This window comes from Chelmon rostratus, chromosome 3 (genome assembly GCF_017976325.1).
Source record: "Chelmon rostratus isolate fCheRos1 chromosome 3, fCheRos1.pri, whole genome shotgun sequence".
Lineage (NCBI taxonomy): Eukaryota > Metazoa > Chordata > Actinopteri > Chaetodontiformes > Chaetodontidae > Chelmon > Chelmon rostratus.
In genome coordinates this window covers 4,815,082-4,829,857 of record NC_055660.1, presented here as the reverse complement: position 1 = coordinate 4,829,857, position 14,776 = coordinate 4,815,082, and the positions used below count along the sequence as shown (strand labels likewise).

Sequence of the window (14,776 nt, the reverse complement as noted above, 5' to 3'; positions counted from 1 at the left end):
ACAACTGCACTTAACTGCTGGTAATTGTTGTACTTCGTCCACCTTCACCTCCACCTTCGCCTGCACCTTTTGTGTACTTAACATTTAGGTACACACACGCTTAACTAAATTGTCAGCTATTTGCACTAGGTGTATTCATTTTAGTTTATTTCAGCTGCTGTTGGCATATTTTATTGTTTATTGTCTTAGTATATTTTTATTGTCTTTTTGTATTTTAATTTCTGGTATTTTTTATTGTATTTACACATATTTTTTATTGCATGTTAGTTTATTTTATTTTATTATCTTTCTTATTATCTTGTTTGTATCATGGGGGTTGCAATGCAAATTTCACTGACATGTTATGCTCAATGACAATAAAGGCAATCTCGAATCTTGAATCTTGAATCTTGTGTATGTAAAGCACACCACATTCCTCTTTACTGGTACAATAGCGCCGCCCTGGTTCAAGGTCATATTTGTTAACTGCAGTCTGTTGCATTTAATATGATGTTAGTTCCAGTAAAGAAGCATGTGATGCTTTGTTCTTGCATATCATGGAGGACTGAGAAACACATGCAGAAAGACAACAACATTGCTTTAGAAATTTCCGTTAAAAATCATGCGTTGCAGTTAGCAATCAGTCAGTCACGAGAAATGAATTGTTTTGATTATGCTCAGTGAGTATAAGATTGGGTTTCTGGACTTGCAGGTTAACATGAACCATTATTGATGGGGACTTAAGACTACGTCACACCTTTCTTTCTAGAAAGAACGTGGTTTGCCCACAGTCATCTCTCATTTAGCGGTGTGATTTAACTCAAAGTATTTTTTTAAGAGAGGATATATCGTTTTCCAGGGTGTCAGCAAGTACCTAAACTTGTAGTACGTAACATTCTAGCGTTTAAATCCCTCTGATATTTCTAAGGAGGCCGATTGAATATGAGCGCCATCGGTTATTTGATCTGAGCCCACCCCCCTGTCTGCTGGGAAGTGGTACGACCGGCAGCATAAAGTGCGGGTACACGCTGTAACTTCAACTGACAGCTGCAGAACCCGCCGGAGCTCGTAGACAACATAGCGTTAAACTTGCGGAGTCACGCCGAAACGCTGCCAATATGGAGTGGACCCCTATGGAGATCAACCCCGAGGTGGGTGGGGGAATAACTCTGTTTTCATAACTTTTTTCCCCACACCGTAACGTTTTCGCAGGCAGCTAACTCACCTGTCGTGTCTGTTTCTGTCGTTTCAGATGCTGAACATGGTGAGTAGTGAACGTTAGACGCTGAGCAATGGCGGCGTGTTGCTAACGTTAACGGTTTAATTCAAATGTTGGGTAAGTTTTACAGTCGCTAGCTAGTTATGAGGGCAGTTACTGAGACGACCGTTAAAGCGTCACCAGGCCACCATGTCGCAACTTCGACATCAATACATAGGTTATATTGGTATTGTCAGCTGTATAGCAAAAAAAAGTGATAGATAATTTCAAAAGGAGACGTGACAGCAAACTGGAGGCGCGCTTTTCTCCTCAGCATCATTCCCAGCGCTGTCCCCAGCGTCTAGGCTAAAGGGTGTGGTCGGACTGGACCAACACAACGCAGCATCTTTGAGCACCATCAAAAGGCATCATTTACGTATATGCTTCGCCGCTGCAACCTCAGCTTTTCCACATCCATTCAAGTCTTCCTGTCTGTGTGTAACAGTTGATGAGATGCCTCGGCGTGGGTGAAAGCTGGCGCTTCGTTGATGTGGTGGGGCTGGAGGATGAGCAACTCTCCTCCGTCCCGAAACCATGCTGTGCCTTGATGCTGCTCTTCCCGCTAACACAACAGGTAATACTGTGCTGGTGGTGGCGACTACTTCCTGGAAAGGAAGGCCCGAGGGTGGGGTGAGCCACTGATACAGGCTGTCTGGGGTGGGGTGAGACTGAGGTGCAGGGAGGGCTTGGATGGGCAGGAAGAAAGAACTGTAATGTTACGTGATGGACAGAATATGGTGAGGCTGGGATGGGAGCAGGAGATGAATCAGCAGATGCTTACATTTTTTTTCTCAACATGCAGTCTAATTATCCTGCCAAATGTAGGCATTAAACTGCAGTATCATTCTCAGACAGGAGAACAGCTGAAATGTAATTGGGTTGTAACTAGCAATTCATTTCATTATCCTTTTTTTTTTTCAATTAATAGAATTATCAGTTGGTCAGATGTTGGATCAGCACTTCAAAACCCAAAGATATTCCATTTACAATGAGATGAAATAGAGAAAAGCAGAAATCTTTGCATTGGAGAAGCTGTAATAAGAGAATTTTTGTGTGTTTTTTTGCTTTATAAATGACACAAGTTTATTGTTACCAATTTGTCTATTGATTGCCATTTCCAATTGTGACCTTAAAGGTGCTATGTGTCATTATTGGCCACCTGTTGAATTCATACTCCACATAGATAGGGGGCCGCATATGACAAGAGTAACTGCTAAGGGTGTCACGATTCTTTAAATCCACAATTTCGATTTAAGGGCATGATTGAGTTATTAAGTCAAGAAATTCTAATGCTGACTTCGATGATTGCAGTCGAATTTTTATCGATTTTCCATTTAGACAGGAAATCGTGACACCACAAACTCCTGCTGCTGTAAGCTAGTTAGCTCAGTTAACCATGCAGCTAGCTGTCCTATTAGCTGACTGTACTCGGATTGGTAACTAGGTAGCACAGTAGCTTTGGACCACAACGAGAAGGAGGTCTGGCATCAATAAAAGCCCACCTCCAGAGGCCTGAGCGGATATTATGGCGGTGTAGGGTTGCCAGGAACCAAAACATTGCCGACACCTCGGTGTTGCTGGGCTGAGGACAGACTGGACGCTCCAGTGACTCATTATGGCCTCTTGTGTTATTAAGTGGTATTATGAGACAGGACAGGCTGAGGCTGGCTGATTAGCATGCTAGCTTCAGTAGATATCTCTGCTACAAAATACATAGACGCCTTTGACATAACGTCAAAACGTATTTCGTCACATTCTGTTCAGAATTTTACTCAAGGGGTTAGGGTTTTTGAATGTTTTGAACTAAAATTCTTATATAAGGCTCCTTTAATCGAGTTGCATATTTCGAGTGTCATAATTGTCTGCTGTCTCTGTTCTCATGGGCAGATGACCATGACATGCTCTGTGTGTGTCTCTGTCTGTACGGCAGCATGAGTCTTTCAGACAGCAGCAGGCAGACAAGGTTGCAGGAGACTCTGAGGTTTATTTCCTGAAGCAGACAGCAGCCAATTCCTGTGGCACCATCGCTCTGCTGCATGCTGTGGCCAATGACAAAAGCAAGCCAACATTTGGTGAGTACAGATCAAATAATCACTGGTGCCATAGTAAGTTAAAAACAATAGTCATTTATATGGATATTACAAAGTATTTATTTGTAAAATGAGTATAACAGTGTTGGTCCGAATCAGTGACTCAGCAGGTACTTGCGCAGAGCTAGCTTGCTGTCAAATTCCAACCCATGCATTAAATTTGATGTTGTTTTAGTTGTGCATGAAAATGCCAAATCACCATCTTTGTTGAAATTATAAATTAAAGTGAAAACCCTTGAATGATGATGCTGATGATGTAAAATCCTTACTGCATTGTAGATATGGGCACAACTCATAATCGAAATTTTCTCTCCAAAATTAAGTTTATATTCAGCTGTACTAGGAGCATGTGTCAGCCAGAAATTTAACCTGTTAAGGCTGCAGGGATTGGCACACAAATGTGTTGAAAAATGAGCCCACCATAGTAAGTGTTTCATAGACTGTTGTTGGAGCAGCCCCTAATTCAGCCGCTCAGTAAAAACACAAATAGAGGGGTTAGTTTTCTCCTTGATTGCTTAAGAAAAAGTTGCTTGTCTTGCAGCAGCAAAGTTAATTGCATTTTAAAAATGGACGACATAACTGCTTCTTTTTTTTTAATTAATGAAATTTATGAGTATTGCAGGATGTGATTCGAGATACTTTAATGTGAAGGAATGGCATATTTTCCATTAACTTGATGCTGCTTTTGGTCTTTTCAGCTAGTGGCTCTGTCCTGAAGAAGTTTCTAGATGAGACTGCAAACATGTCTGCTGATGACCGTGCCAAACATCTGGAGAAGAACCAGGTGAGATAAACATACTGTTTTCCTGTTAATTGAATTTAATAGTAATGATAATAATAATAATAATAATAATAATAGAGATTCAGCTGTTATATAAAGTGATATTCCGATTAACTGAAGAGATTGTATTTCCTTTAACACCATGTCCTTACTGAATGTGACATGAGCAGGCATTGCGAGCGAATGCATTACTTGCTATTTGAATGTTTTAACTGGCTAAAGGCTACGCAGTGCTGTGAATCACGACGTGGCATGCTGTTTCAAACTGAACTTGTGTTGGATGCCCTGTTTCTGTTTATTCCTGTTGCTCCCATTGAAAGTGCTGCATCATGGACAAGGGACAGTTGATTCATGAACTTGAAATGAGGAGTTATCTATATGATACCTCCTCATTTAACTACAAAAACCTAAATAAGGGGGCAGCTGGCTGGAGGTAGTAAGAAGACACACCATCGCTAACAACAATCTAGTTGCTGTTGGCTATGTTGTATTTCATTTCTAGTAAAGAAACATCAGAATATCACAATGTAAAACGTGTGTTTTCTGTGAAAACATAGGAAGATAGCTAGAACTCACCCATCCTTGTCTACAAGACGTAACAGAAGTGCATATCTAACAAATTGAGTGTGGACATAGAGGGCCTCATGTTATGCCATGCGATGTGATAGTCGGATACTCACTTACTGTTAGCAAATGATGTAAGATAATGATCAGAGACAGTTAACAAGGCATCTGCTTCACCACCATAACCTTTAATATGTCTTATGTCTTAACTTAAACTGAAATGAACCTAAAACAAACAATTTCTAGAATTTCTGTTAGTATTGCATTACCTACATGTTTTGTTTTACCCACTTGGGGGCGCCAGACACTGCTAAATCCCTGTCCTTGTAAGGGCACTTTGACAGCTGCTTTAAAAATTCTTGAGTATTGTTACAGAACGTACCGGTAAGAATGAGTTTCTGAGTCTTTAAAACATCAAACCTTTGCTTTTATTCCTAAATTACACTTTTGATTTCTTTGTTAGAAACATCTTTGTATGTGTATGTTAAAGTGTAGAATGATCAGTTTGAGATGTATTAAACTGACGTGACGAATTTTTCTTCTCCAGGCAATCCGTGATGCTCACAATGAGGTGGCATCACAGGGCCAGTGTAGGGTAAGATACTGAAACACAATATCAGCAGCAAATAGCTAACATCTTTTAGTCTTTCAGGCAGCAGATGTGTGTATGTTGCAGGTCTACTCAGTATGTGTTTGACCTGCATTGGACATATGAGACAGCTGTCACCCTCCTACTCCCTATTTACAGAGACTTCAGTATGCAGTGTATTTCCATGCATTTAACGGGGAAATTTTAGAATTACATTGAATTACACTGAATAATAACCAGATGTCCAGGTGATGAAAGTGTGTCATCCTGAAAGTAGTATTACAATGTTATAGTGAGATGAGACACTTTGTGTTTCAGCTACACGTATTGTTGATGCCAACAGCTTTCTTTGTGGCAAAGCCTTGTTGTTTCACAATATTAACTCTGAATATTAATTCCTCATATCTCAACTTTCACAGCCGGAAGGAGACAACATAAACTTCCACTTTATTGCCTTTGTCAATGTTAATGGACAACTGTATGAATTTGGTAAGCATGTCAGCTCATTATGTAGATTCCTGTATGTGTTCTGATGTTGTGGATTCCTAACTGTCATATTTGTTTTTTAGATGGGAGAATGAATGGACCAGTGAAGCACGGAGCTACCAAAGATGAGACATTCATAAAGGTGGGTAAAACTATGGTCATTCTTAAGCATTTTATGTCAGTTCTGGATATGCTGAAATATGCATGTGAGCCAAATTCCTTTTTGTACATGTCTGTGATGAGTTGTGGTATTAAACTGAAATAGGGAGTGGCTGTTGCTGAGTATCTTGATTCAATCAATAAACTTGGTTGATGCACACTCTCAAATCTCCAATAGGGTTCATAAAGAAAGTAGGGACTGTAAAGAAGACTGATGAACTTAGAAATATGGTTCATTGCAAATTAAATGTCAATGTCTACAAAAATCTTAATGTAAGGATAGTTGGAATTTAAGCATTGTTGTCTGCTGCCAGTTATGGTTCACCTTGCACATCAACATGCCACTCCTCAAGCTCTGTAAGTCAGGCCTATTTGTTAAATATTAGATCGATACCATAGATACGTTGTCTAGGAAAAGCATGACTGATGCAACTGTAAAAAACAAAAAGGAGCTTTTAATTTAATTTTGCTTATGTGCCGCAGAGGTCATTGAGGGTCGTGTCTGTGCTTAACACGGGGCCTGATTGAATCAGGAAACTACCACAAGAGGGCACTACAGACATTACTGATCAAATAGCAACATAAAATGTTGTGATGTGTTCGTGGACATATGAAGAACTACTTGACCTGCATTCATGATTCTACTTAAGAGTAAAACTAACTAAATGTAAATAACTAAATGTCTTGAGATTGAGCCTCACGTTACAGTATTAATATTTTAGTGATATTCCCCAGCCCTACTGGGAAGAAGAACAAAACTGGCAATAAAATGTACTTCAGTATTAAAGAAAAACTTCCATCTTTTGGATGGCCTTTCGTCTGTGGCAAGTAAGCTCAGAAGTTAGAAGTGCTGTGTAGTTAAAAAGTGCAAATTTCAGTTTTCTATTTGAAAAGTGCAGCATTTGTAGTTTATGTGAAGTGGAGCAAAATGATTCATCTTGAATAATAGTATGTCAATATTTTACATAAGAGTAAACATTTCTACTGTCTTTCTTTTCTTTTTCTCATACATGCTCAGGATGCAGCCAAAGTGTGCCGTGGATTCATGGAAAGAGAGCATGGCGAGGTCCGTTTCTCTTCCGTGGCTCTTTGTCACAGTTAGATATTCAGTAGGACACACAACCAAATTGTAAACCAAAATGTCCTGATCCATTCACACGGCAAACACAATCAGCAGGCGCCCGTAGCGACCTGTGAACACATACATCTGCAGACACTATGCACTATAAAGCACATATTGTTTCCACATACTGCACTGTCATCTCATGAACAAAGCATTCTTTAGCACCAGGACACACGAACACACCATCAAAACCTTTTGTTCTGCTAAGTGATACAAGCTTGTCCAAGACGTTTTATGTGATATATCTTTTAGCAATTAAAATTGTAAAACATGAGGTCAGATCTCACCACTGCTTGGATGCATGTGTGTGTTTATTTATTTTTTGTTTTGTTTTTTTTTTTGCTACTTTTTTTGTGTGTGTACTCATTGGTGCATCAGTGTCAAACTCAAACGACTGATGCTTAAATACCTTTTGTGCCAATAAAGAGAGTAAAGAAAAGTGAAAGGAAGAAGGCAGAAAATTTGTATGGAAGGAACGTTTTGCCTTTTTCTCTGAATGCCTTCAGTTCCTGTGTGGTTGAGTTTACAAGGATCTGACATTCCTCAGAACAGCCCAAATGTATCCGTAGGAATAATTTAACCATTGTTCGGAACACGCACGCAACCTTTTGTGTGCAGATTTTTGGTGTCACTCTGACATTTCTCTGAAAACCTGACGTTTTCTTTGAGAAGTTTAAATTGAAAGTGCAAAATTATAGTAGTGGATTATAGCCATTTTCTCTGTTTACCTATGTTTTCAAAAATGAATACAGTTGAGTTACGTTTGCACTTTGTTTGAAAATGGCTGTTCAGTTAACAATCCACAAATGCTCCAATACACTGTTGATGTGCAAATGTAAAACAGAAAATACAAAACTTACAAATGCGATAGGGACCATCGAAATGAAGTACTACTATATGTTGGGTTGTTGTGCAGTGCAGGGTGATAGTACTCTATGTCTAGCCTGTGCACCTGTTTACCTTTCTGCACTTTTCAAATACTATGTTGCTGTAGTTCTACTGGTGTTGCAGCTGTGAGAATTCAATAAAGCAACCATTAAACTCACGTGTCTCCTGGTGTGTTTGTATTGATTAAAACAAAAAGAGTGCTTGTGCACCTGCCTCCTAGCCTGCAAAAGGTACACTGATTTATGTTGAATTTAGACATTTGAAGTTTAATGTCCCAAGCTGGATGTCTGTGCTATATGTTATGATGTTGTTCTAGTCATGTAACTGCCATATACCGTCTGAAGCACAATGATGGATTCATTAGCTGCTGAGAAAATACTTGGAAGATTAATAATGAAAATGATCGTGAGTTGCATCCATCCAATTCATATCTTACTTGTGCAATTCACAATTTTCCACTGTGAAATTGAGCCAATGTTTTTTTTTATTATAGTTTTTTGCATCTTAATGTACATATATAGTTGTGTTTATTTTATATCCTTTTTACTGTCTATGTTCTTTTATACCTCTCCTTTTTATTCTTATTGTATGTAACAAGAACATTTCCCTGGTGTGGGATCAATAAAGTTTTATCTTATCCCTGAACCTTTCAAGCTCTTGTTTTAAAACCCAGTAATCTAAATGCTTTTCATGACCTCCCCCAGTCACCATTTTAGCTGACATCCATTCATACTTCTGTGACAGGAGGTGATGAAGTGTTTAATGTCCTACGGCCCTCACAGCTTGGGGCTCATCCTGACTGGTCTTGGCTGCAGTTCAGCGGTAAAGGGCAGAAACAGGAGGAGGACTGAAGAGTTGTTGATAGATTGTCCAGTCACTCGACTCATCACTGTGGATACCGACATAAGACCTTTCTCAGTGTTGTGCAGGCACAGTGTGATATACAGTATAAATGAAAGGCTGATAAAGAAAATACCAGTGAAGCTTGAATTTGCCATCATTGCTCTGACACTGTTATTGCACAGATCCTTCCAGAGGCAGGCATGTAGATACACTAAAGTCCTTATTCCAAGCAGACATCAAGGCCAATATCTAGAAGTAAGGAAGGGATGTGGGATGAAACGCAACATTACCAGTATGTCCTGGTTGTGTCTTGTGTTTAATCAGAGAATAAAAGCTCAGCCTGCTGTTTGAAAAGATCTCATTTGCACCCAATACTGGATGGAGCAGGAGCTTTCAACCCCACTATGTACGCAACTGTTATCACCAGCATTGATTACCTATAACATTGCTCATTACTGCCAAGCCATTCTTTGGCCAGTGTATGAAATGCGCTTATTAAGAGTTCATAGGCTATTCATTTAGTGTTTATTGTAACTTGTACTCAATAGCTGTAAAGAAAAGCTGTCTTAAAGGCACGGTGCAGCTGGTATTGTGGACGTTTTGGGGGTTTTAGCATCTTGGGAGAATTTATTATTTCTCAACCAGAGTAATAATAAATATATATTATTTTGCGTTTAAGTACCAATTGGCTACAGAGCTCACAGTATATGGCAGCTTCATTTTTCCCAGGTTTACTGTGTGTCAGTTTGTTTTTGGTAATTAGATTAAACACAATTATATTAAGGAAGATGTACCATTTAAGCACACCACTCTGTTTAGGCTATTTTCATGTCCCACTTTATTAATATTATCATTGTTGTTCTTATCTTTATTGTTTTTTTTAATGTATTTTTTTATTTTACTTTCCCTCATCCCTGAAATGTTTTAATCTTGTTTCAAACATATAAAGCCCTTTGTAAGTTTGTTTTGAAAAGTCCTGTATGAATAAAGTTTTATTGTAAGTAAACAAAACAATTAACCCGCCTTGGGGGTTTGGGGGCTCTTGAGGCAGAGGGCCCGAGGGAAGTTGCCTGCTTTGCCTGTTTGGTAATCCAGCCCTGTGGACCTTAATGTAGGGGAAATACAATCTAATTCAATATTCAGCTTAAAATGAATGAATTTAAATAAATGAATGTTGAAAACTCAAATCAGACATTTTGGTGTCCTCATATGCAGAATCTCAGTATTTCTAAAATCTTTCCTATGGCTCTGATATGAAGGAGAAGTCACTTGACCAAAGTAGCATCATGATGAATGACAGAGGTTTGAAGGTAAAATGTTCCTGTTTCCTGTGACAAATATTGGCTATCTCACACCATCTTTCACTGACCCAAACAGAATCGATGGAGCTCTACTTTTTGAGACGATTTTAGTAAACTGCTCTCCATTTTAAAGCCAGCAGACTCTCTACTGCCCAGGTAGGCATGAAGCAAATCTCCTCAAGCAGCCACCTCCAGCTGACGCATGGGAGCTGTGAAACAACGGGACATCTTTTGCAATCCCCCGTTTCTCTCTCTCTCTCTCTCTCTCTCCTATCTCTTTCTATCTCTCTCGACCTCCCCCGCATAGATTCCTGACTGCGCGTTCACGTCCCCGAAATTGCGCGGCAGCGGCGTCAGCCTCGCGCAGTTCGGCGACGCTCAAGAATCGTTATTTTTAGCGGCTGTAGCTCGTGTTGCAGCGTCGTAGTCGCGAGAGGCTTTTTTTTCTGCCTCTGGTCGCCACAGTCTGAGGCGGGCTTGCGGAGAGCACGAGAGGGCTACGCTGCGCAGCGCGAAGACTGCGCGAGGAGCTGCGGGCTGGCTGAACGCGAGGGGGAGGATAACGGACTTCACAGAGCGGGGAGGGGAGCGCCACCGCACATCTTATCACGTATCACCGTAACATCACCGTCCGTCAGACTCTCTGGTCCTCATTAAGCGGCCTGCTCGGAGATGGCTAGCCCCGCAGCAGGTCGAGATGTCCCGAATGCCCCGGCGCGGGACGAGTCGGAGCGTGCGGAGCCGAACCATCCCGAACCTGCCTGTCAGGAGGCTCAGAAATGGATAGAGGTAAGTGACCGTCCTGGGGGGCTCGGGGGCCTGCTGCTACACACAGCGGGCACAGAAAGGGATCATACTGTCACATACTGGGATATAAATACATACACAGCACCGGTGCGCCGTCACCTGTTGTTGGGACGATGTAGTGTCGGGTTACTGTGTGGGACGATAGCGGTGCTGCATGCGTGGACAACTGTATGTGTCAAAAGTTTTCGCACATGTGTGGCTCTTACTGAAATTGAACACCCAGGGCAGCTGTAGGGATTCTTAACGCCAACCAAGCAAGACAATAAAGCGACAAACACGAAGTAAATCCCACCGAGTGGTTGTTAATTTTCCGTTTGTTTTGTAACGGTTAGGAGCTCGTTTTCTACTCGCCAGGAGGAGCAACGCCCCCCTTTTTTTCAGGCGCGAGGGGATTCCGGTTGCCATGGTTATGAAACCGGGCGAGCGTTCACGCACGAGATGCTATACCGGACCAGCAGTTGATCGCATCGGATGAGATTATCATTCGTGGTTTGCCGCATCGCTTCCACCGTCATCTGGTCGGCTAAAAACGCCTCTTTCCATAAGCCTGAGTGGTGAATCATGATTCGCCCGTGGAGCTGCGTTATGACCTATTTTTCCTTCTTTCATCGCGGTGCTTGTCCCCACTTTAGCCTAGCTGCCTGCCAACTACAATCTCAGAGGTTTGGGGGCACAACAAAATGGACTTTTATGTCAAAGTTTTGGCTTTAACTTCACAGGTTAGGCCCACAATCTGTGCACACAAACAGGCTGTGGATAGAGACGGAGATGGGCAGAAAGATTTGTTTGGCAAGTCTGGAAGAAAGTAAAAGACCACAAACACCCAGTCTTCACACACAATTGGAACTGTTGTGGATGACAACCAATTAAAGATAAGAAGCTAATTGTCATTGTTAGAAAAGGAGTCAGATTACAGACAGATAAAATCAGGCAAAACAGAATCAAACATTCCTTTACCAAGGAGAAGACGGGTTTCAGTAATGTTTAATAGCTACACACACACTAAAGTGGATGTTTTTGAATATGATTAATGGGACAGGAAAGCAAAGTGCTCTATCTGTTTGCCTGTCTGCCTGTCTGTCTGCCTCTATCAAAGTTAAATGGTTTGCAGCTTTCCTCCATGATTACTTTTAAACTTTCGGAGGCTGCTGAAGTAAATCATTCGTCTCCCATCCAACCAGTTCGGATCTCCCAGTGTCCCACATTCAATTCAAGAAAAATCAAAGTTTTCAGCACTTGTAATATAGCTATTTCTGTGGAGCGTTATGACCTATTTAGGTGGCTCTCGGGGTATTAGTGTATTAGTTTGCACAGACACATTTAGAGTTATCCCCTCAATGAATGATGTTAAGGTTGGATGACTGTTACCCTCTTACTCTTTCCATACTTACTTACTTACTTTCCATAGGTATATATACATATATATATTTCAGTTTGAAGAATTAAGTAATCAGATTTGTTTTGTGTGTGCTTTGTTTAATTAAGCATGCTTTTTCACTTATTGTTGGTTAGAAGTGGGTATTGTTTGAACATTTCAACCATCTGTTTTCAGTATGGGTTTTACAGATTGCAGTATTTCCCCCCATTCACAAATATATGTGTATAAGATTTACATGACAACCAACTTTTAAAACGATTTTTTGCACAAACAACATTAATTCTTAACCCATCAGTGGACAAATAGCTCGACTTTTTTTTTCAGTGAAAAATAGCAACTTATGGATAATGCAAACTGATATTGATGTCAGTCTGTACAGTTGGCCTCAACACATCCCTCTGTAACTGAAGTTCATCTTGCTCTGCTGTACTACTAATGAACTTCTGTAATGCCACTTAACTCTACAAAACTGGCTTAAAAACATAACATTTTTGACATCCAATGCAATGCACACATTGAAAAGAGCCAGTGGTAGCTTTGTAACATCCTTAGTGAGCACAAACAGTCTAGTCTAGGTTAATGCTGACCTCTAAGTCTTAATCTCTCCTGCACTGTCTTTTGCACAGCGTTCCTCTTGCTTTGTCGTCTTCCTGTCTGCTAATTCTCCAGTTATTTTCGGACTGGTCAGGCTGAGTCTATTTCTAGTGGTGCATTTACATGCTCTCACAGGTGGGGATGATTCAGGGTTAACCATGCCACCCTACGCTCCATGCGGCATTTTCAGTCAGCGTGTGTGTTTGCCATGTCTGTAAGAGTATGCAAAACATATGCACACACACACGCACATGCCAATCAGCTATGCATGAACTGCTCACACACTCCTCAGACACGCCCCGGTTGGGTGACACTGGTCACTATGGGAACATAACACGGGCAGGCTCTCAGGTGTCACTGTTTCCACGCAGGGCAATAGAGCAGTAGGCTATATATCACCACATGACCCGAGCAGGAAATTAGACTGGCACAAACAAGACCTTTCTATCTGTTTATAGACAAGACAAGGGAGGATTAGACTGTCTGAAAGCTGATGCACAGTGTCGGAGGTGCTTTAAACCTGTTGGATGTGACATTGAGCAGGTTAAAGTTGCACAGGCTTAGAGAAACACAAAGTTAACTTTAGTGACAGCAGTTAACCTCTGCTGTCACCGGCATACAGTGCATAACAAGAGTTAGGGTCTGTCGCACAGAATAAACGAAAGAATGTGTGCGTCTGTGTGTGCGCCAGATGTCACAGCTGTCCTCGGAAGATTAACTCCAATAGTCGCAGACAGCCAGCTGTGTCTGCACGAGAGAGAGAGTGTGAGAGCGGGGATTGTTGGATTTTCCATGCATCAAGTGCTGAATGAAAGAATGTGAAATAATGATGACACAGACTTGCTGTTGGCAGAGATGTCTTTCTTGCCTCTGTGATTCTTAAAGTTTTTGTAAAGCCAGAATGGTTACACATGACCAGCAGAAAGGTTAGCTATATTAGTATATGCTGTATCATGGCTTATGATTGATTGGCTCTGACTAACATTAACACTAACACAGATTTTTTAAGTAGCACTAGTTAACTTTAACACTGAGCTGTGAGAAAACTACTGCACTATATACTAAACTATACAACATTTAGGATGCAAGAAACACTGAAATGTACATGCAAACAGACTAACAGTGAAATAATCACCTAATGTTGTACTTAAATGAACTTGAATTGCACTAATTAAGGTAGTTAAACCATGAAAATACATCTTTTATAGCAAATTAACACAGCTTTAAGTATATTAAAAGAATAACTACATTTTTATGTACAATGCAAAGTGAAATGTAAGTTAAAATGTCCCTCTAGAGTACAACATTTTGCCACATTTTTGAATATTTTCATTAAATCAAAAACACCAAAATATCATGCAGTTATTTTGGTGTTATAGTGCCTAATCATATATTGCGATAAATTCCATTTCAGTATACCACTCATTTCTTTTATTGTGATGACTAAGTATATCCAAATACATTTTAAGAATATGTAGTACAATAAGTGTCCTGGAATTACACCAAGGGAGGGCTGTTGTTCTTAATATTGAACAGATATCAGAAGATGAGGCGTGATGTTGTCTAGTGTTGAGTCACTTTGGCTAATTACTTTGACCCAGATTAACTCATCCTCAATCTAGATTATGATTTTATCTCTCTGCCTTTCTCTCTTCCTTTCTCAGTTGTTTCTCTTTGCTGTCTTGTCTTTTTCTCTGTATATTTCACGTGGCCATTAGTGTGCAAAGTGCCTACAGCACATGATAACATTATAACACGGCTAATGCTTCTGCAACACCACAGATTAAAACACCAGCCTCTTTCAGTGGTATGTGCACACTGGGGCTCTAACCCTCTCAATCTCCATCTACTGGCTTTACTGGAAGCACACAGACACGGCAGCATGGTTCAGTTTAGCCCCAGTTTATGGCTCCCATACATCAACATTACATTTGAG

General features: G+C 40.6%; 2 protein-coding genes across 3 annotated transcripts in view; both read left to right on the top strand.

Moving 5' to 3' along the window:
• The first annotated feature begins 989 nt into the window (after positions 1-989).
• Positions 990-8,174, top strand: uchl1 (ubiquitin carboxyl-terminal esterase L1 (ubiquitin thiolesterase)). The gene is made up of 9 exons (XM_041933357.1): positions 990-1,130; positions 1,232-1,243; positions 1,683-1,811; positions 3,168-3,309; positions 4,026-4,111; positions 5,220-5,267; positions 5,681-5,750; positions 5,831-5,889; positions 6,925-8,174. Exons 1-9 carry the CDS (start codon positions 1,098-1,100, stop codon positions 7,006-7,008), a joined length of 663 nt encoding a protein of 220 aa, XP_041789291.1. The 5' UTR covers positions 990-1,097; the 3' UTR covers positions 7,009-8,174.
• A 2,488-nt stretch (positions 8,175-10,662) lies between these two features.
• Positions 10,663-14,776, top strand: part of LOC121627236 (LIM and calponin homology domains-containing protein 1-like) — a 28,354-nt gene continuing 24,240 nt past the window's right edge. For both annotated transcript variants that reach the window (XM_041966057.1, XM_041966048.1), the window contains exon 1: positions 10,663-10,850. In XM_041966057.1, the coding sequence (XP_041821991.1) occupies positions 10,734-10,850 (117 nt within the window). In that variant the 5' untranslated portion in view covers positions 10,663-10,733. The remainder of the gene's footprint in view (positions 10,851-14,776) is intronic.

Bases quoted from the DNA above. Each gene is read 5' to 3' on its own strand.
- uchl1 (XM_041933357.1), top strand. From the start codon at position 1,098: ATGGAGTGGACCCCTATGGAGATCAACCCCGAG. The intron at 5,268-5,680 runs GTAAGATACTGA...CAACTTTCACAG, and splicing joins CATCACAGGGCCAGTGTAGG to CCGGAAGGAGACAACATAAA. The intron at 5,890-6,924 runs GTGGGTAAAACT...ATACATGCTCAG, and splicing joins AAGATGAGACATTCATAAAG to GATGCAGCCAAAGTGTGCCG.